The 21,569-nt window shown below is 38.9% G+C and overlaps 3 protein-coding genes across 3 annotated transcripts; 2 read left to right on the forward strand and 1 right to left on the reverse strand.

Moving 5' to 3' along the window:
- Positions 1-422: 422 nt before the first annotated feature.
- LOC132267522 (uncharacterized) lies at positions 423-11,109 on the forward strand. Its single transcript, XM_059768677.1, has 9 exons — positions 423-2,402; positions 2,489-3,568; positions 6,643-8,538; positions 8,629-9,452; positions 9,561-9,674; positions 10,589-10,640; positions 10,789-10,850; positions 10,978-11,052; positions 11,094-11,109. Exons 1-9 carry the CDS (start codon positions 534-536, stop codon positions 11,107-11,109), a joined length of 5,988 nt encoding a protein of 1,995 aa, XP_059624660.1. The 5' UTR covers positions 423-533.
- A 3,174-nt stretch (positions 11,110-14,283) lies between these two features.
- LOC132267523 (uncharacterized) lies at positions 14,284-14,922 on the reverse strand. Its single transcript, XM_059768678.1, has one exon. The coding sequence runs from the start codon at positions 14,920-14,922 to the stop codon at positions 14,284-14,286; it is 639 nt and encodes a 212-aa protein (XP_059624661.1).
- Positions 14,923-19,563: 4,641 nt separating this feature from the next.
- LOC132267524 (uncharacterized) lies at positions 19,564-20,780 on the forward strand. The gene is made up of 2 exons (XM_059768679.1): positions 19,564-20,025; positions 20,199-20,780. The coding sequence occupies exons 1-2, from the start codon at positions 19,564-19,566 to the stop codon at positions 20,778-20,780; spliced, it is 1,044 nt and encodes a 347-aa protein (XP_059624662.1).
- Positions 20,781-21,569: the final 789 nt, after the last annotated feature.

The raw sequence follows: 21,569 nt of genomic DNA on the forward strand, positions 1-21,569 counted from the left end.
AATTTTGACATCAGCTAGGGTAATTACAATTCACCAATATTTGCACCAAAGAAAATTGAACCTTAAACTTGATGCAACAAGCTCATGTGCAATTATAATACTTGTTTGTCAACGAAGAATGTATTACCTGACCAAGGGTTAATGACTATTTTCTATTATTAGAAAAATAATAATAACAATAATAATTCCATTTGGAGTTCTACCTCCATTTAATATTTTTTACCCTTCTGGATGCTCCCAAGTTTTCAAGGAATTAATTTGTTTTTATTTAAAATTCCAGTACTAGCATACCACTTAACTCAAAAATTTACCATGTTAATTTAAAGTATACATTTATTTAGGGATAATTATATATATATATATATAAAATAAAAAAAAAATCACTCAGACTCTATACAAGTACTTTTCAAATTAAATTAAACGCTTATAATTTTACATTTTTAAGTGGATACTCCACCCTTATTTATTAGGCTTCACATTCACTGCCACTTACCTCTCCTGCTCTCTCATCTGTATTTTCCGTGTGTCTCAATATGCCAGAGAAACTTTTGACCGGCTCCGATGGTGTTGTCCCTGAGCCCCCTCCGCCATCGGAGTGGCGCCGAGCTCGATACCTTGAAGATGGCGACCAATTTTGGGACAAAGTCACCACTTTTCCCGAATCCTCTAACCCACCCACCAACACCAAACCCTTACTGTTGGAACCTGAAACAGAGGAAAGCCACACAGCTGATCATTTACCATCTTCTTCCATTCCGCGTCTTTTGATCGAACGCGGAGATTTCCCATACTCCATTGTCGAATACACAAGCACTACTCATACCAGTCCTCCAGGAGGACCCGATTGGGTACTTTGGTCACGGTATATACTTGACAATGAGCGTTATCGTGAAATTCTCATTAGGGCTAATATCTATCATTCGGTTCGCCTTTTTACAAATTTGACAGTTCAGCTTGATCAAACAAACCTAGATGTGCTCCTTTCAAGGTGGAGTTGCCACACTCACACCTTTGTGGCTTCTTGGGGTGAGTTCGCGCCTTCTTTGGAAGATGTCTGTGTATTATTCCATCTTCCAATCTTCGGCTCAGCTGATTCTGATCTTTCCGTTGTATCGGAAGAGGACCGGGAAATAGTTGATGCATTGCGTAGCTCGGCCACAGAGGCGGCAAAATGGGGCTCACGCTTTCAAGGCTCTGTTCTTCTCAATTCGCCTCCTCCATGTTCGACAAAATACCCGACTCATGCCCAGTGGTATAGATATTTTTTCCGAGATTATGATCAACATTCTCTTAGAAGCGTCAGAGGACCTGGGTATGGAAAACGTTATGAGCTAGCGGCCTACTTATCATACTGGTTAGACAGGTTTATTTTTGAAGGCAAACCCGAAGATGGCATTAACGAGAGAGTGTTCCCTTTGGCTGCGGTTCTCTCTCGTGGCCATGCATTGCCTCTTGCTCCCATGTTTCTTGGTACTTTATACTACAGGCTGAGTATGCTGAAGCAAGATTGGGTTCGGTCTCTCGGTCGGTATGAAGTGACTACTTATGTTTCATGCTCTTTCTTGACTTTGTTTTTGTTTGAGCGCTTCCCACATTATGCCCCTGGTCCCAGAACCTTATGTGAAAAAGCTGATGGCAAGCTTCAATGCTATAGTCATGCAATGAGATGGACCAACCTCACGACTCCTTGTAGATTGGGTGACTATATTGATGAATTTGAAAACTTCTGTGCCCGTCCATACGTTGTTAAGCACGACGGCATTTTTTATCCAACATTTTGTGGGGGTCCCGAGGACGCTGTGGTTGTGTTGAAGGATGACAACAATACCAACACTTTAATTTTCATTGCAGTTGTGTCCAAATGTGCCCTTCCCTACATAACTGAGACCGGAAAAGGGACAATCACATACAACCCTTGTAGGATTGCTCGCCAGTTTGGATATGACCAAGGTGTACCAAGGCCTACCAATTGTCCAGAATCATATACTTCCAGCTGCGCTAGATTTTGTAGTTTTCGCCAACGCGCCCTTTCTCAATATGCTGCTAGCTTCACTATGCCCTCACGTAAACGCCAAGGTAGGTGCACTCAACGCTTTCGCGAGTATTGGGCTAACATTTTAACGAAGTTCCTGGCCTTCCGATCGAGCTCTCCTCAGCCACTGGACCAAGTCCCTATATTCGAAGATGACATTTCCTTGAAAGCTCCCAAAAACCACCTAGATGTATCCCGTGAGGGCTTAAACCATTTTGCAGTAGCCACCGCCACCACTATTGCTGCATCAGCTCAAAAAACATTTCAGCCACGTAGGTCTGCGCGCCTTCAAAACAATACCACAAGTTGCGGCAAAAGGCAACCTCCATTGATCAACCTAAGGCCACCCATGTTGAAGCGCATGAAAATGGTATTAATCAAGTTTCCTTTCCACCATCTTTGTCTGCTAATCATCTGTGTTGGTTTTTATTTACTTTCTTTACTTCTTGCATATAGCTCTCCAATACCAATTCAGAGTTTGGCTCTTCGCTTGATCATGGTTCTGATGAAGCACCTGTTTCTCCTAGCTGTCTTGAAGTCGACGACACTGCTAATATCACTGAGAAGTCACCTTCAGAGAGCGAGCAACAGGGGAGGGCATCTGAATTGCAGCGCTTGGGGCTCCTTGATAAGATACCAAGAAATCAGCTTGTGGTATGCCATGAAAGCATACCTGTTGCTTGGCTCCTTTATCCATGTGGTTCTAGAGAATTACTCAAACTCTGTGCTGATGAAGAAAAGAGGGATCTATCTGCTGGCAAAGGTGGGTGTGCGGATGATGATGTTGTGGAGGAGGTTGCATCTCCTAACCCCATTGAGATCAGAGATAGTGTTGGTGATAGGCACTTAAACTCCGAGGAAATCCACTTGAACCTGCCGGAAGCTGAAAATGTAAATGTAGCCCCGGCTTCAGCTTCATCAGCAGGTGCTTCAGTACCCAACACAAGTCTTGCACAGCCCCTTCCTCCACCTCGAGAGGAGAACATTGGCCCTGATGAATTAGTGCAGTGGCACGGATATAAATGTAGCTTCCGAAGCATTCCATACCTTGATTGTATATTTCACAAACACCCCAAGACTTTCGATGCTTTTAGAGTGAAAAGTGGACAGTTTCAGGCGATGTTGTTGGATGCCCTCGCCGGTCTCATCAAATCTTTGGCAGGAAAAAGGATTAGCCAAATTACTACCGACGATATCAATGATGCTAGAGATCTAATGACGGACTGGAAATCCTTGGCGGGGTTGGATCTATCATGGCTCGAGCAGAGGTACACAGATGCTAATGCTAGACTTGCGGTCCGTGGACTTAACCAAGAAGCTGCACAGATGTTGTCAGACTTGCAAGAGACTGATAAGAATATTACGAATCTCCGTCGCGACCTGGCGGTAGAGGTGACAAAAGCTGCTTCTCTTAGAATCAGGTGCGAGGAGTTGGCCAAGAACATCTCTTCTGAGGAAGCTCTTTTTGACCATACTCTCAGTTATGAAGATGAAATTTTGAAGGACTTATTGACTGATCCTTCACACCCAACAACCTGACCAACAACCTCTGCAACTTTTGGCTCACTTGTGGCCTTTTCCCTAGACTTGCAGCCCTCTCTGTTTTTGATGAGCCTTTGAGATCTAAAAGGGCAATGAATGGTGACAGAATGAATGTGCTTCGACGGCATAGAAGTAGGTTAACTTATGGTGGAAATGGCTAGGAAACTTAGAAACAACGTAGCTAGCTCACTTAATGCTCTTTTGTAATGTGTTTTGTGTTTGTATAAACTACTTGTGACGTGTTGCATGAATCCAATGTCTCTATCCAACACCTGAGAACACCCCATGATAAATTTTTCCTCTTTCTATGATCTAGCTCAACAGGTTTAGGTTGAGTTTCCATCGACCAATCAGAAAACCATGTTGTTTGTTTCAGTGTTTCTTTTGAATACCTGCAAAGTGGGAAAATAGTTTGCAAATTCATAGCATTGTTTCGTTTGCACAGGAGAAAGCAGAAACAGAAATTTGAAAATTGCGTAAAACTTTCTGCTTCAAAGCGCGGCCACTGCCTGGCTTTTACAAGGACAAGGAAACTTCAATGAATCAGATAAAGAAGGTAGCTCTATCTATCTACCATGTGACCTCAAATTGTTGCTTATTCTGCTTAAGTTACACTGTTTCAACAAGTACAGTGTCTTGAACAACAATGGAGGTCCTGATATAATTTGCAATTAAGGTCTTACACAAGATTTTCTTATCCATTTGGACTTGCTACACAGATATCAGCACCAAGCCTTTTTGGCTTCATACAAAATTGCTCTCTTTAATTCCCCACTTCCACCAAGGCACCCTAGTTGCTAATGCTGTTCTGAGTCGATTACTCCCCTGTATAAAGCCAACAAATCCGTTTATATACCCTCACATTTCGGGCACTGATAATTGATATCTGAAGCTTAATATATTTAAAATATTAAATTAGTATAAAATTTAAATATAAAATATGTATAAAAATAATATTAGAATTTGGGTGGATTAAGATAAATCCTAATTAAATTCGAAACCCAATTCTAATTATAAAAATACTTGTCCAAACCGATGAAAAATTGGGTTATGTTCAGTTCATCCACTCAAATTGCACCGATCCCAACAATAAATATTTGTTGTCCACCTTCTCTCATTTGATCACCAATGAAAACCACCACTTTGCCCAATAACTTGAATTTGAAGAGTAATGTTACAAAAATAGAGTGTCTCTCATCTTAGAAAGTTAAACTCAATAATTGTGACACCAGTTGATCCAAAAATTTATTTATTTTTTCAAAAATAAAACAATATACTAGAAAAGGTAAAATATACAATAAAATATACTCCATATATATATATATATATTCAGGAAAAAATTCAATTTAATTTAATTTAATTTATTTTTATCGATGATGGTGTCAAGGCTCTTAAAACATTCTACTATTCATCATTGGATCCATTGATTTATAGTATAGGTGCATTTTGAGTCAAATTAGAAAGAATATTTGAATCCATTGATTTATAGTTGTGTTATCGGTAGAAGAAAAAACTGTTGTACCATGGGAGACAAGTGCCTAGATTATTTAGCACCAAACAGGTATAAACATAGTATTACACTCCATTCAGGTTCTTTATATTTTTATTTATTACTTTACTGTAAATATTAATTAAATATTTAGAGTAGAGTATTTAATTAATTATGTAAGCATATTCATGATTTTATTCCTTATCTCATAAGCGTGTTAGTATAATACATGATTAATCTTAAATAATATATGAAGCATATATTTTTCAACACTTATATAATTTACCAACATGATCACGAGTATTAGGGTTCTTGCCCTAAATGGTCACACCGGAACGTGATCGCTTCAAGCGTTATGTTTTGCCCTCAGACAAGAATAGTCTAGTTCACCTGTATTAAATTAGAAATGTCTTCATCTTTTGGGTTAGGCCCTGTGTATACTCATTTGTTTTTTGTGATTTGGCAAGCCCATCATTCGTGGACTTGGCCCAAAGTGGAGGCTTGCCTCCGTTTGTATTACCTCTTTTAATATATAAAATCACCCTCATCTTTCGAAGAAAAAAAAAAAAAAAACATTTAAATTAGTATTTATATATATATATATATAAACAACTAATATAATTTACAAACATGCTCACAATATGATAACAATTAACAAGACATTAAGCTAGTATTTATATATTAAAAAAAAAAAACAAAAAGAATCAGGAAAAACATAACATTACATAATTAAACATACTCACATTCACAATATTGTTTTTACCAAACACGGGAAGAGAATAGGTCATATAATTTCCATTCATAAAATAAAATGTTATATTAAAAAAAGGTAAAATAACAAAATAGTATATTTTAAATGTTCAATTTGATTAAATTAAACAAAATAATTATAAATGTATTAAAAATTATTTTTAAGGTCCAAAATACCCTTTAAGCTTTTATTCCAAAATATCAAAATATTCTTCTTAAAATTATTTAAAATTATATAGGTACAAAATATCACATGCCTCTTTAGTTGTCTGTTTGTTTTCTTCTATAATAAATTAAATTGCTTAACTATCAAAAAATAATAATAAAGAATATCAAAGAAATTTGTCCCAAATTATCTGTTCAAAGCAATTGTATGTATAATATGGACGAGACCAAATTCACAAAATTATAGAATAAAATAAAAAAGCGTATAAACCACCAATTTCAGCATATTTGATAGTTTTGCTAATTTTTTTGGCATTTTGGAATTATGTGATTTAAAAAAATATATTTTGATATTTTGAAATAAAAGTTTAGAGGGTATTTTAAATATTAATAATAATTTTTAATAAATTTGTAATTATTTTATTTAATTTAATCAAATAAAAAATGAATAGATAATTTTATTAATTAGTGTATGATTGCTTTAATTTCTTTTGAAAAAAGAATCTCAAGGAATGACAAGGCATAGATACCAAGAGATTGATTGGCAGACGCTTCCCCGGTATAGTATTTGAAAAGACGCGCACAGTAAACCCCCACCTTCCTCTCCTGCTTTCCTTCTCTCTTCTCTGTATTTTTCTTTTTCCTTTCTACACTCTGTCTATCTATGCCGGAGAAACTCTTGACCGCCTCCGATGGTCTGGTTCCTGAGCCCCCTCCGCCATCCGAGTGGCGCCGAGCTCCATACCTTCATAATGGTGACCAATTTTGGGACAAAGTCACCACTTATCCCGACTCCTATAACTCTAACCAACCTATCAACACCAACACCAAACCCTTACTGTTGGAATCTGAAATAGAGGCGAGCGAGACCACAGCTGATGATTTGCCAGCTTCTTCCATTCGCCGTCTTTTGATTGAACGAGGAGATTTTCCATACTCCTTTGTCCAATACACAAGCACCACTCATACCAGTGCTCCAGGAGGATCTGATTGGGGATGCTGGTCACAATATATTCGCGGCAATGAGCATTATCGTGACATTCTCACCAGGGCTAATATCCTTCAATCGGTTCGCCTCTGTTCATTTTTGACGGTTAAGTTCGATCAAGCGAGCCTAGCTGTGCTCCTTTCGAGGTGGAGTTGCCAGACTCACACCTTTGTGGCTTCTTGGGGTGAGTTCGCGCCTTCTTTGGAAGATGTCTGTGAATTATTCTATCTTCCGATGTTCGGTTCAGCTGATTCTGATCTTTCCGTGGTATCGGAAGAGGACCGGGAAATAGTTGATGCCCTGCGTAGCGCCGCCACAGAGGCGGCACAATGGGGCTCATGGTTTCAAGGCTCTGTTCTTCTCGATTCGCCTACTCGGTGTTCGTCAAAAAACCCAACTTATGCCCAGTGGTATAGACACTTTTTCCGAGATTATGAGATTAGTTCTGCTCAACATCACCGTAGAAGTGTCACAGGGCCTGAGTATGGAAAACGTTATGAGCTAGCAGGCTTCTTATGTTACTGGTTAGACAGGTTTATTTTTGAAGGCAAACCTGAAGTTGGCATTAACCAGAGAGTGTACCCTTTGGCCGTGGCTCTCTCTCGTGGCCATGCATTGCCTCTTGCCCCCATGTTTTTGGGTACTTTATACTACAGGCTGGATATGATCAAGGAAGATTGGGCTCGATCTCTCGGTCGGTATGAAGTGACTACTTATGTTTCATGCTCATTCTTGACTCTGTTTTTGTACGAGCGCTTCCCACACTACGCCCCTCCTCCCATAAAGGACAAGCTTCAATGCTTTGGTCGTGCAATGAGGCGGACCTACTTCACCACTCGCCATAAATTGGGTCACTATATTGATGGATTTGAAAACTTCTGTGCCCGTCCATATGCTGTTAAGCTCAACGGCGTTATTCTTCCAAGGATTTGTGTGATTCCTGAAGATGATGTGGCAGTGTTGAAGGATGACTTCAACATCAACACTTCAATGTTCATTGCAATTGTGTCCAAATGTTCTCTTCCCTATATAACTGAGACTGGAGAGGGAGCAATCGCGTACAACCCTTGTAGGATTGCTCGCCAATTTGGATATGACCAAGGTATACCAGGGTCTACCAATTGCTCGGGATCATATACTTCTAGCTGTGCTAGATTTAGCAGTTGTCGCGAACTCGCCTTTCGTCAATATCCTCCTAGCTTCACTATTCCCTCAGACAAACGCGAAGGTAGGTACACTCGATGCTTTCGAAAGTATTGGGCTAACATTTTGAAGCTGTTCTTTGCCTTCCCTTCCGGCTCTCCTCAACCATTAGAACAAGTCCCTATATTCGAAGATGATATTTCCTTGAAAGCTCCCCAAAGGCGCCCAAATGTAACTAGTGGTAGCTTAAGCCGTTTTGCAGTAGCCACGACCACCATCGCTGCTGTAGCAGCGCATAAAACATTCCTTCCACGTAGGGCGGCACACAAAGCCGCACCTTCAAAGCCTCAGAAGCGTGGCAAAAGTCACTATAAAAGGCAGCCTCCATGGATCAACCCAAGGCCACCCAAGTGGAAGCGCATGAGAATGGTATTATTAGTTCATTTTCCCTTTTCACCATCTTTGTCGGCTTATCGTTTGGGTTTGTTTTTAGCTACTTACTCTAGTTCCTGCTTATAGCTTTCCAAAACCTATTCGGACTTTGGCTCTAAAGTTGATTTCCGTGTGGATGGTGAACAGAGAGATCTATCTGCTGCCAAAGGTGGGTGTGCTGCTGATGTTGTTGAGGAGGAGGTTGCATCTCCTAAGTCCATCGAGATCCAAGCTAGTGCTGGTGATAAGCACTTAAACTCGGAGGACATCAACTCTAACTTGCCGGAAGCTAAAAATGTAAATGTCGCCCCTGCTTCAGCTTCATCAGCAGGTGCTTCACTGCCAAAGACCAGTCTCGTGCCACCCCTTCCTCCACCTCGAGAGGAGAAAATTGGCCACAACGAATTAGGGCAGTGGCATGGTTATAAATGTAAATTCGGTAGCATTCCATACCTTGATTGCATATTTCACAGACACCCGGAGACTTTTGAAAGTTTTAGAGTGAAAAGTGCATATTTTCAGAGGCTGTACTTGGATGCCCTTGCAAATCTCATCAAATCCGTGGAAGAAAAAAGAATTAGCCAAATTACTATGTGTAATATCAATCTAGCTAGAGATCTAATGACCGATTGCAAATTGGTGGGGTTGGATCTATCGTGGCTGGAGCCGAGGTTCTCTGATGCTACAGCTAGACTAACCGTCCGCGGTCTTAACCAAGAAGCTGCACGGATTTCGGAGGAATTGCAACAGAACAATATGTATGCTACGCAACTCCGTCCCTATTTGGCAGCAAAGGAAGCAAAAACTGCTTGTCTTTCAGCCAGGTGCGAGGAATTGGCTGAGAACATCTCTTTTCAGAAAACTCTTATTGATTCTAATCTTAGCTCTGAAGATAAAGTTTTGAAAGACTTGTTGGATCATTCACACCCAGAAAACTTAAACTCGGGGGGTTTAGCATCAGCCACCTGCCAAGTGCAACTGATCAACCCATAATTTGATACCACATTGCACCTCTGCAGCTTTTGGGACACTCTTGGCCTTTCCCTTGACTTGCAGCCCCTCTTTTTTGATGAGCCGTTGAGAGCTAAATGGGCAATGAATGCTGGCAGAATGAATATGTGTTTCGACGGCATGTAAGTATGTTAACTTATATAGAAATGGCTAGAATACTTAAAAGCATTCTAGCTATGTCACTTACTACTCTTTTGTAATGTGTTTTGTATGTGTAACTGTGTATAAACAACTTGTGATGTAACTTTTGATGGAAATGGCTAGGAGACTTAGCAGCAGTGTAGCCCACTTGCTGCTCTTTTGTAATGTGTTTTCTGTGTGTAACTGTGTATAAACAACTTGTGATGCGGTCCATGAATCCATTGTCTCTATCCAACAGCTGAAAACACCCCATGATAACTTTTTTCTTTCTATGATTTAGTTAATTAGTTTAGGTTGAGTTTGCATCAACTTAAGCAGACAACCATGTTGTTTGGTTGAGTGTTCTTTTTTCATTTTCTTTTTCGCATGCCTGCAATGTATATTAGAGTAATATGGGGAAATAGTTTGCAAATTCCATATAACACAAATAGGATGAAAGGAAATAATCCATTAGTTATTATACGAAATTATAGTGGAATGCCCAGCACCAATGTGACACTAATACCCGAGAACTGAAAGAGTTTTTTTGTATACTTGCTTCATGTCAGAATCTCAAACCACTTCTGCATCTCTCAATCTATTATTGAGCCTCTCACTAAAATAGAATTTAATCACAAGAAAAATATGGCACATAATTTGAAAATATAGGTTTACTATGAAAGAAGTATAACACAGGCATTTTATAACTATCCTAAAGGATTATCGTTCTGAGCAAAATGATTGCATCTTTAGAGAATGATCTCAATCAAACAGCTCCATGCTAACTGGGGCAGCTCGGAAATGGTAACTGCTGATCTGCCTGTGCCGTTTGCAAGTTGAAAGGGTCCCCTCTTTCAATCGATAATAGGTACTACTGTCAACACTTCAAGTATTTGATAAATTTGACTCCTGTCAGAGAATCTGATAAATTTAGTACCCGACTATACGGAAGATTGGAAGTTCAAGAGGTGCTCCCAGTTGTTCAAAGGCACCTAAAGATTGTGTGAATCCTCAACTCCAACTGCGGTGTCTCTTTTTCCTCTGCCCTGCTTTCTGTTCCTCAAATGAGGATTCTTTTTCATGAATGCTAATATTAGTTTCTTTTCTCACCTGCAGGAATATGTGAATGGGGTAACAAAGCACAATCCTTTAGCAACACCTAGTTCAGAAAATATGAGGTAACTGGTTTAAAATATTCATCCAAGAATCTATAGAAAAGAAGTCTCAGGTTTCCAACTAATGGTACTTGTGTTTAGAATTTTCTCTCGCTGACATGAACATATTTTGTCACATCTACACTTGCAGGGCTAGAACACCACTTGATCCCTCATTCTCACAAAGTAAAACAACTGGACCAAAATGGTACATCCTATCTGCAGTGTAAGTGGCTTTGTAACTTTCTAATATTGCAAATTGTGCAGAGCATTCAATTGGTAGAGCACTAGAGAAACTATGATGTAGGATGATCCAGTGAACTTAAGGGAACTACTTTGAAAATATATACCAATGTGTTGGTTCAGCACACCGCGCAATTGGTAAGAAATCAGAATCCAGCATATTTTTAAGGATCTGCCTAGGAGGCCTATTAAGCTCCAGAAATCAAATAAATTATTATTAACATTTTCCTGAACTTTTCTTGTATCATTTGTGGATAACTATGAGAACATAACTGGTTTGTTTGAAGGATTTCTATGCACAAATTTATTGAAGTATTTCCTCCTGAAAGCAAGAGATGAAACATTGTCAAGTCTATTGTAGCAGCCATATGAGTCACTTGCTAAGAAAGAGCTGCTATATGATTTGTTGCTATTGTATGCCAGTAGTTCCAAGTCCATTAGTGCCTGCTGAAACAAATTACAGTTGCCAACATTATCCACTCCTTTAAAGTTGAGGACAGAGGAAGGAGCTGCAAGAAGGAAGCAGGCAATTCTTGCCTTGTTTATTCCTCTTTTTCTCTGTCCGTTACTCCAATATATATCTACTAGGCTGTGGTATCACATGGTTTATCCCTCAATACTTTCAGAAGCTTGAAGAGAAATTCAATGCGAAGGAGGCAAAAAAAGTGCAGAAGCAAACAAAATTCAAGGTTATAGTTCAATTGCCAATCCAGAGCATTATTCTCTCCCTTTATAATGTACAAAACTAAGCCGGAGAATAACTAGGCTCCACCTATAACACAACATTTTATCGTTTGCGCAGGACAAAGCGGAAACAGAAATTAGAAAATTGTGTCAAACTTTCTGCTACAAAGCGTGGCCACCGGACATTTACAAGGACAAGGAAACGCCTAAGAATCAGGTAAAGAAGGTAGCTCTATCTATCATGTAATCTCAAATTCTTGTCTGCTCTGCTTAAATTACACTGCCTTGACAAGTATAGTGTCTTCAACAATTATGGAGATCCAGAGAATATTTGCAATATAGTCTCACATCAGATTTTCTTATCTATTTGACCTGCTACACAAAATATCAGCAGTAAGCCTTTTTTGTTTTTTCCAAGTAAACTTTCATTAACCAAAGAAACTGAACTACAAGGCCAAGAGAGAGGGCATACCCTCACTTAACAAAATGAGTGGAATGGCTGCATTGAACACCATGTTGCATGAAAACATTATTTTACTTTAGATAAAAAATAAAAATATTAAATAACATGAATATTTAGCAGTGTCCATGTGTTCATCTGGTTGGAGATTTGACACGTCTGATGCATGAATACATATCTGTGCTTAACACACGCGCCAAGTCCATGTAACATAGCCTATAACAGTATGACAAATAGAAGAGAGACAAATACCCTCAATTGCAGATTCAAAGGGAGGGAATTTTGTTCTGAAGGACATGGCGAGTTGTGAAGCATGCTGCAGGTCTACTTTGATGCCAACAAACTTTATACCACTGCCTTTTAGGTTGATGACCTCTCAAATTCTTCCAAGCTGATATGAATGAAAAGGAACCATGTTTCCATAGAACTCTATGTGTTCCTCGATGGATCTTAATGGTTAAAACCAGATTCCAAATGAATTTAGCCTCACTAGATAAGAATCGAGGTTTCAACCATTTGTTTCCTTGCATAATGTCATTAACACTTGAAATCTATGAAAAATCAAACCGTGTCACCACCCTATGCCCAAAAGCTTGAATGAAAGTTGACCTTCCACCAAGGATCCAATAACTACTTAACTAATTGACCATCCTCTATTTTTAAAAAGATATTGGGTATCCAATGTTCTCTAGTATCTAGTTGATTCTTTGAGAACGTAGAGAATTTACTGCTATATATACAGCTCCATATTGATTGAACAACACCCCTCAAAGATTGGAACCAAGCAATCCACAACCTGTCTTTACCATGAATGAAGTGCCACAGTAGGGAAGTTTTAGCAACTCTATCAATCTCACTTAACTTCCTGATGTGAAAACCACCTTCTGATCTAGGTTTGGTAACCTGACTCCACTTCATTAGATGTATTTTCTTTGCATTTTCTCTGCTCCCACAGATAGAGGACTTCTTCATGTTATCAATCATAGCAGAAGTGTAAGCATTACTCCTGAAAGCGTAGCACCAATAATAGAAAAATGAGGATATAACTGTCTTAACCAATTCCACCCTTCCTGCACGAGACAAGTTAGAAGAGTTTCAGCTGCTAAACTTAGCTGTAATTTTATCCATAAGCTCAGAGCAGTGAGTGTTTTAATCTTCTGTCCACCGTGGGCAACCCCAAGTATTTCATAGGAAGCTCACCCACCTTCATCTTCAAAATATTCTTCAGCTTTCTTGGTCTCTTGACAGAAAACTTGTCTTTTCTCAAAACTACAGCCAAACCAAAAATTGTGTGAAAGTCCTGCAGCACTTAGTTTATGCATTTAGCTGTACTAATGTCAGCCTTTTTGACTAATATAAGATCATCTGCAAAGAAACAGTGAGAGAACTGCAAACCACTCTTCTGAATTACCTTGCACAATTGAAATTTCCCATCGTCAACCATTTTCTGCAATTGACTGGAGAAGAATTCAGTTGCCAATGTAAACAACAAAGGGGAGAGAGGACATCCCGGTCTCAATCCTTTTTTAGGCTGAAAGAAACATACAGGAGACCCATTCACTATTATATAGAACCAGGGTGAACCAAGACATTCCGTATCCCAGCCAATCCATTTCCTTCCGAAACCAAAAGTTTGAAGAAGAGAGAACATGGAAGGCCATGACACAAAGTCATGGGCCTTTTCAAGTCAATCTTGATGGCCATTGTTGGTTTTAATTTTGAAGACTTGAACCCCCTAACTAGTTCATGGATCATGATAACATTATCCTACAACTTCCTCCCCTTAATGAAAGCATTTTGCTCCTTTCCCGCAACATTCCCCTGAACAGCACCATTTCTTAAGGCCATGAACAGCACCAAGCCTTTAGTTTCATACAATTTTATTTTATTTTTAAATTTTAATTCCCCACTTCTACGAAGGCTCTCTAGTGCTAACAAGAAGATTAAGTTATTAGAGGGGGTGTAACTTAAACCCTTTTCTAACATCTAAACCATATGGGTGCAGGAATAAACTTTTTAATTGACATGGTTAACGATTGGAATAACAAATTCCAATCAACATGTTTGACATTATCTAGGAGGTAGATTTGAAGGCTGGATGTTTGACAGTCTAGGAGGGAGTAGTTTATCCCATCCAGTTGGTTCACGAGGATGTCGTGCATAGACTGAACGTTGAATGTTAGGTTTCTCTATATTTTTAATATAGAGATTAGAACTAGAAGCTTGAATAGTGGTAACTGTACGTTCCTCTATTCGAACTTTCTTTTCTGTGTCGATACCTTCGAATAGCCAATTTCTTGGTATTTTGAGGTCTGTCCATTTCAATAATTTTGGTTCAATTATTGAATCGAAGGGTCGAGGTTCAAAAAGAGTGACCAGTTTGGGGTCAATCGGAAGAGTAGAAGTTTCAGGTTCTTTGGTCAGTTCGTAGAGAACTTTCCATTGAATTCCTAAACTTGGAGAGTTACGATCCATTTGAAGATTTAAAAGTTTGATTTTGACTTTTAAAACTTTTTCAATGTTTGGATCATCGATGGAAACAAAATAATTTGGCGTTAGTTTAAACCAAATAACATTGTTAACCAGATTTGATTGAACACCGCCGATTAAGGCGTCAACCGGGTTATAGAGTCGGTTATCCATAACAAGAACAAGAATGGGTTGATTAGTTCCTTTTCTGAACAAAGAAGTGATCTTGATTTGGACCATTCCTATATGAATATATCTAGCATGAGGAAATTGATTTTTTCATCTAGCAACTTTTTCTTTGCTAAAGATGTTGAAATCAGGCATACCATTGGAAGATGTGTAATCAATCGAGGTATTTCTGCTGAATTGTTCAAAAATCTTTTTTGAAAAGATTTGTGACAACTTAGAAGTCTTGCATAGATCTTCCTTCTTCAGCTTTTGGAATTTAGCGAACTGAATGAGCTGTTCGTTCGTAAACTGTACTTTTTCTCCAATAACATTGCTGAGTTTAATGTTAGAGGATTCTTCAGGATGAGAAGTAAAATTTATCATATAAACTTCCTCATCACTATCGTCGGATTTTGATTCACTAGATATTTTGTAGAGAATATTTGTAATGTTTCCAATTTTCGCCATTTTCTATTTTCTGGAATTTTTCGATTTTGCGAGGGTATTTTCGTCTTTTCTCGTTTTACGTGCTTGACACTGTGAGGTGTGCCGGGTGTGTCCTAGAGTTGGTTGGGACATTCCATTGAGTTCAGGACTCATGGAAATGCATCGGTTGCCATTTCGGCATTTCTCTGTTTTTTGAGCCGGACGGTCCTGAGTGGGGCCCGCTACCGGAATTGTTGCGTATGGGAGTTTTGGTTGGGTCCATTTGCATCACATCTATTTTTTATTTATTGTGTTTTACGTGGATGTGATTTAGTGTGTGTGTGCATATATGTGTGGTGGTAAATGAAAAAAAAAAAAAAAAAGTTAAAAAGATTTTTGGTGGGACCCACCACTAATTCCATTAAGTGGTCAAGAAACCACATTTGGTCTCCATTTCTTTTCTCTCCCGTAAGCTCTCGCTTTCCCTTCTCTTTTTTTTTTTTTTTTTTTTCTTTTCTTCTCAATTTTCAAACTTCAATTACTCTGCAGCCATTTGGAATTTTTAAGTGCCGTTTGCGGCAAAACGTAGAGCTCGGCGAGATCTATGCATTGATAGAAGCAATTGCTTGTTTGGTCACCCATAGGATTTTCGAATTCTAAGGTTTTGGGCTTGGAAATTGGGGATTTTTCATTACTTTGAGGTAGGGGTGTTTAATTCACAACTTCTTAGATTTTTGTGAGTTATCTTGTGTAAATTGTTGCCTAGTATGCTTTAATTGTGTTGATTCCTTTAAAGTGACTAAATTGTTGTATGTGGAAATATGATTATGTGTATTAGTTCGTATTGTGTGAGAAAGCATGCTAAAATGTTTATATTTCATGTCAATTATGTTACATGAGTTGAATTTTGTTATTTAGAAGCATGATATAAAATGTTGATGATTTTCTATAAAGCATGTATATTGTGAATATATTTGATTTGCATAGAATGATATTTCTTGTTGGCATGTCATTTAAATGTATAAAATATTCATGCACTCATTGGGAAGGAAAGAAAAAATTGGCTTTGAAAGAAATAAAAAAGGGAAATTAGCCTTCGAAAGAAAAAAATAATAATAATAAATAAATAAATAAATAAATTTGGGAAATGGTTGTGGAAATGAGGAATGACATTGCATCCCATTTCACGGCATGTTCATTCTTGACTTGGGTTGTAGATATTGATATTGTGGTTATTTTCTCCCCGGCATGGTATGATCCTAATTCCTGTATTTCTATTCGTTATGTGAATTCACGGGGTTTCAAGAGGTGTGCCTTAGGCACCTCCTACTGAGCTTTTAGCTCACTCCATTATTTAACATTTTTTTCAGGTTTGGAAAAAGAAGGGGCGAGCGACAACGCATTGCAAATTAAGACTAGACTAGAATTCTTATTTTGTTGTCTTTTGTATAGAAACATGATTATGTACCTTTTATAAATAAAAAAAAATTAGGTGTAACTTGTATAGTGTTGTAATGGTAGAATTTGTGTAAATAAATATATTTCATGGACCGTAACTTAATTTAATTAAAGTGATTCCTTGTTTGGAGGAGATGGAGGAACGGGACATTTGTATGAATGTGTTGATTTTGGGGATATTGTATATTATTGCATTGTGCGTTGGGACAAGATAGATTAGTTTTAAGGCCAAATGAGGCCATTGCATTTTATATATATTTCAGCAGGTCGTAGTAACACAAAGATCTTTTGTTTTGATCCTTTTAATCATCTTTGATGTTCCTTTACCTTTTTTTGGGCAATTAGGAGCGATGTGGCCTTCTTCGTCGCAGATGTAGCATTTGCATCCTTTCTTTTTTGCAAGCGCTTTCGCTTTGGACTTTGAAGTATTACGTTTGATATACTTCTTTTGCTGAACAGGCTTCTTTCCTTTCTTCCATTTGAATCTTTTCTAGCTAAAAGATCGTTTGGGATATGATTTGCTTGTTGAGCATCCAATCTTCCAGGTTTCTTTGAGAATCTTATCACAACAGCGTTGACTAGAGGGTGTGGTGCTGATTTGATTCCTAACCTGTTTTTTGGCTTTGATTTCTGAACATTTTTCGTTTATGAGTCTGTAAATATAACCAATGCGTAGACCAAGGTGATCGTTTTTTTTTTTTTTTTTTTTCCACGAGCCAAAAAGTCTGGGTAACCTCTGGGTTCTAATATTGTTCCTTATCAATAACTACCCTGTATAAAGTCAACAAATCCGGTTATGGACCCTAACATTTCTTGAACTGAAAACTCATATCCAAAACTTATACTATCCTTGGTGGTGGTCAGAATTCATTAATGATTTCCTTTATGTTATCTCCTTCTTTGTTGCAGACTCCATTGACGTGGCCTGAGACACCCAAGCTAGGAAGAAAACCAAGTTATAGCACAATGCAAAGCTATCTGGCTTGACAGACGACTTTGTCCAGTACCAGTTGCACCAAAAATGCCATGAAAAAGAATAGTTGAGTCCCAACTCGTTCTCTCACATCGACTTCACAGCCTAAAATGATTATTTATGAGAGCACAGCCCAGATGTTCAGCATTGATCAGAAAAAAATAAGTGGTATTGCATTTCAGGCTACTTCTAAAGCAAAATGGTCTTGGAAATTTGTCAGTGCTAAAAGCTACTATGACGAGTAAATAACATGATGGCTGAACTCCATAGTAGAATTCCCTCATGAAAATAAGAGTGAAGACTTGGAAATTATGGAACTTAAAAAGAACAGGTTGCTATGTGTTGGCACCAAAACTTGGCAGCCACTTCAGCAGCGACGTAGACCAATGGGAAGCCGATAAGTGTTGAGCATGTCCAAGAATGGTCGGCCAATGGAGAAATAGTAGGAGAAAATTTAGGAGGATATCTATATATTCAGCCACCTCACCAAAAGGGTTGTTACTAAACAACCGAGACTTGTGTTAATTTCAAAAGGAAATTTCATTAGAAATAGAACATTGGGAGAGGTTGGCTAAGGTGACATAATTAAGTTCCTAAAAAATAGGGATTTAGTTATGAGAAAGGAAATTGAATCCTTATGGAAATGAAATTCAAAAAGAAGGGGCAGCCACGTGAGTGTATGGGTCAAGGCTATAAATGGTCTTCCAGCCATTTAAGGGAAATATTTCAGTCAAGCTTCAAGAAAGAAGTTGCTAAAAATCAGCAACTTACTAGCAATCTTCCAGCAGCTTTCTACCGACTTCTTAGCAATCAATATTTTCTTCAACAAAGGTATTCTATTTGAAGCAAGACGAAACAAGAGGAGAAGAGACGTGAAAGACTACTAGAATACGACCTATTTTCAGCAACAAAGTAAAGCAAATCAAGGAAAAGAGAGATTTCAGTAAAGACTTTCCCATTGAAACTGGAGCATCGATATTGAAGGCGAGGAATGTTGGGCCGTAGCTTAGTTTGAATTTCAAAAGAAAATGATTGAAGCAAAAGAGATTTTCTAGCAATTAATTAGGAAAATAAGTTGAGATAGAACTTCTATAAATAGAAGTATTGTACTCCATTTCCAATTCGTCCAGCACCAACACAAAACATGCATTTCAACTAAAAATGTTTTCAATTGACTCTACGTCATTTTTTCCTATCAATTTCTTTATTTCAATTTAATGGCAATTGATTAGATCATTGTCAACTATTTCAATTCAGCCATTTACTTTCTTTCAATTTCAATTATGCCAATTTTAATTACGCAATTTTAGTTAAGCTTTCAATTCAATGGCAATTGATTAAATTCTTGCCATTGAATCGTAGTGACAATTGATTAAATTCTTGTCATTACTTGGCTGATGGCAATTGATTAAATTCTTGCTATCACGTTTCAGTGGCGATCGATTAAATTCTTGCCATTGTGTTTGGCTGATGGCGATTGATTAAGTTCTCGCCATCACGTTCGGCCGGCGATCGATTAAGTTCTTACCGCCTGTCTTCACTCGGCCATTCCATTCGTTCAAACATTCATCAGCCGTTGCATTTCTTTAGACACTCTAAAAAGTCCTTGCTACAAACAAGGTATAAAAGAACCTTGCTGGGAGTTCTTACTAGTCTCTCTCCTACACAATCGCTTGAGAGTCAGCCATCGGAAAAAGGGATAGGCTGGTGTTCAATTACATATTTTGGGTATTTTGTACAAATACTCTGGCACTCCCGCTAAGAGTCCATCGACCGGCGTAGGGAACAAAAACCGCGCGAACACGTTTTGGCACGCCCGGTGGGACCACTACTAGAGTGTTATAAAAGAGGCAAATATGCCGCGGCTCACAAAAAATTCTAAGGCCGTGGCTACTGATGAAGATTTGGAGGAAGGCGATCAGCTAGTACAGGCTGAGAACTCTGCAGCAGGTCCTACTGATGAGTTAGCCGTACTTCAGGCACAGGTTAGCTCCTTGGTAGATGTAATGGGAAGGATGGGAGCACGCTACAACGACTTGCATGAAAATATGTCCCAACTCTCAGCCTTTATTTTGAACAAGCCGACTCAAGCTAGCAGCTCCAACAATCAGGAATCGGCTTCTCAGCCGAATCTATCACAAGCTGCTCGGCCAGAGAGGGCCATTGAAACATCACAGCCATGGCCGCCAGTAGTGACACTCCAACCAGGTGCAACATCAAGTCAGCCGGTTCATACGCTACTCACCTGGGCAGAAAGCTATCTTCAGCCTACGTTGGCAGGTTCTAATCAGCCACCAGTAGTAGGTTCGCAGCCACAGGTAATTCTACCAAACCCTCCTCGGATGCCTTTGAACTCGGGGGGCAATCAGATCAGGTGGAGGCCACCGAACCCACTGTATACTCATGTGCCGCCACAGGTAGGGTCGGGGGGTAGAATATGGCTAATTAGCCACATGATTGGCCGAATTGCTATCAACCAGCGGCTAATCAGGTACCACCAATATTAAATCAGCCACCTCAAGTCATGTTAGATAGAAGACAATTAGCTGATTTACTCACAGAAGAATATGGCCTGGAACTTAGAGGTGCCGGCCGACCAATTTATAGAACTCCTTATCTAGAAGTGGTAGACCAAGTTGAGTTCCCTAGAGGATATAAAGTTCCTGACTTTATAACCTTTAGTGGAGAGGGGAATCAATCGACCGTGGAACACATTGGCCGATTCACGGTTCAATGTGGAGAGGCCAGTGTTAGCCCGTGGTTGAAATTGAGACTTTTTCCTAACTCTTTGACAGGGGCAGCTTTTTCATGGTATATTCGTCTACCTCCTCACTCTGTTTTTAATTGGCCACAGATGGAGGAATTATTCCACAATCAGTTCTACCGTACGGAGACAGAACCTACTCTGGCCGATTTATCCAGACTAAGTCAATTGCCTAGTGAATCGGTCGAGACATTCATTGCAAGATTCAGGAGAGCAAGATTAAGATGTCGTGTACCTCTTCCAGAACAGGAGTACATTCGTTTGGCTTTGAACGGCCTTGATTTTGAACTTCGAAAGAGGTTTGAATGAGTTCCATTTCGTGACATGTATGACCTGGCCGAGAAAGCTACCAAGTATGAGTTGGTTCTCAAAGAGGAGAAAGAACGAAAAAATTCCTCTAAAGGTACGTACTATAGGGACCCCAACTATGAAGTTTATTCAACTGATGTGGTTGAAGAGGAAGATTTTGAAGCTAATTTAGCCGAAGTCATTCTAAAGAAACCTTATGTATGTGACGCTTTAACAAAACCAAATGTATCCACCAGTGGTACTCAGCCATCGACTTCATCGGCCAGGAAGGGTACGGCTGATACTGGTAAGGTTTATACGTTTGATCTGGCCAAAACAGAACAAATTTTTGATCATTTGTTGGCCGACAAACAAATTGTTCTGCCAAAAGGACACAATATACCATCGACCAATGATTTAAAAGGAAGAGAGTTTTGCAAATTTCATAATTCATGGAATCATACTACTAACAATTGTTATATATTTAGAAATGTATTGCAGAAGTCTATCGATGAAGGTGTATTGAAATTCCCTGAAAAGAAGCCAGATGTAATGGGGGTCGATGGCGATCCATTCCCTAATATTGTCAGTACCAATGTAATCAGCCTGGCAACTGAAAAAGCAGCTGATAATGGTAGACAAGAAAGATTACCAAAAGTTCTTGGTAGTTCATCGGTCAGTAATGATGAGCAGAAAGTTAAGGACTTGGAAATTCAGTTAAGAGAAGCTCAAATTGCCCTCATCAACCATGGTTGTTGTCCAAATTGCAAAGGCCGAAGGAATGACTCAGACAAGAGGGGCTATTTCCAA

Source organism: Cornus florida, unplaced genomic scaffold (genome assembly GCF_030987335.1).
Source record: "Cornus florida cultivar Cherokee Brave unplaced genomic scaffold, ASM3098733v1 CherokeeBrave_3.0.0_Hap2_Chr07, whole genome shotgun sequence".
In the NCBI taxonomy this organism is placed as follows: domain Eukaryota; kingdom Viridiplantae; phylum Streptophyta; class Magnoliopsida; order Cornales; family Cornaceae; genus Cornus; species Cornus florida.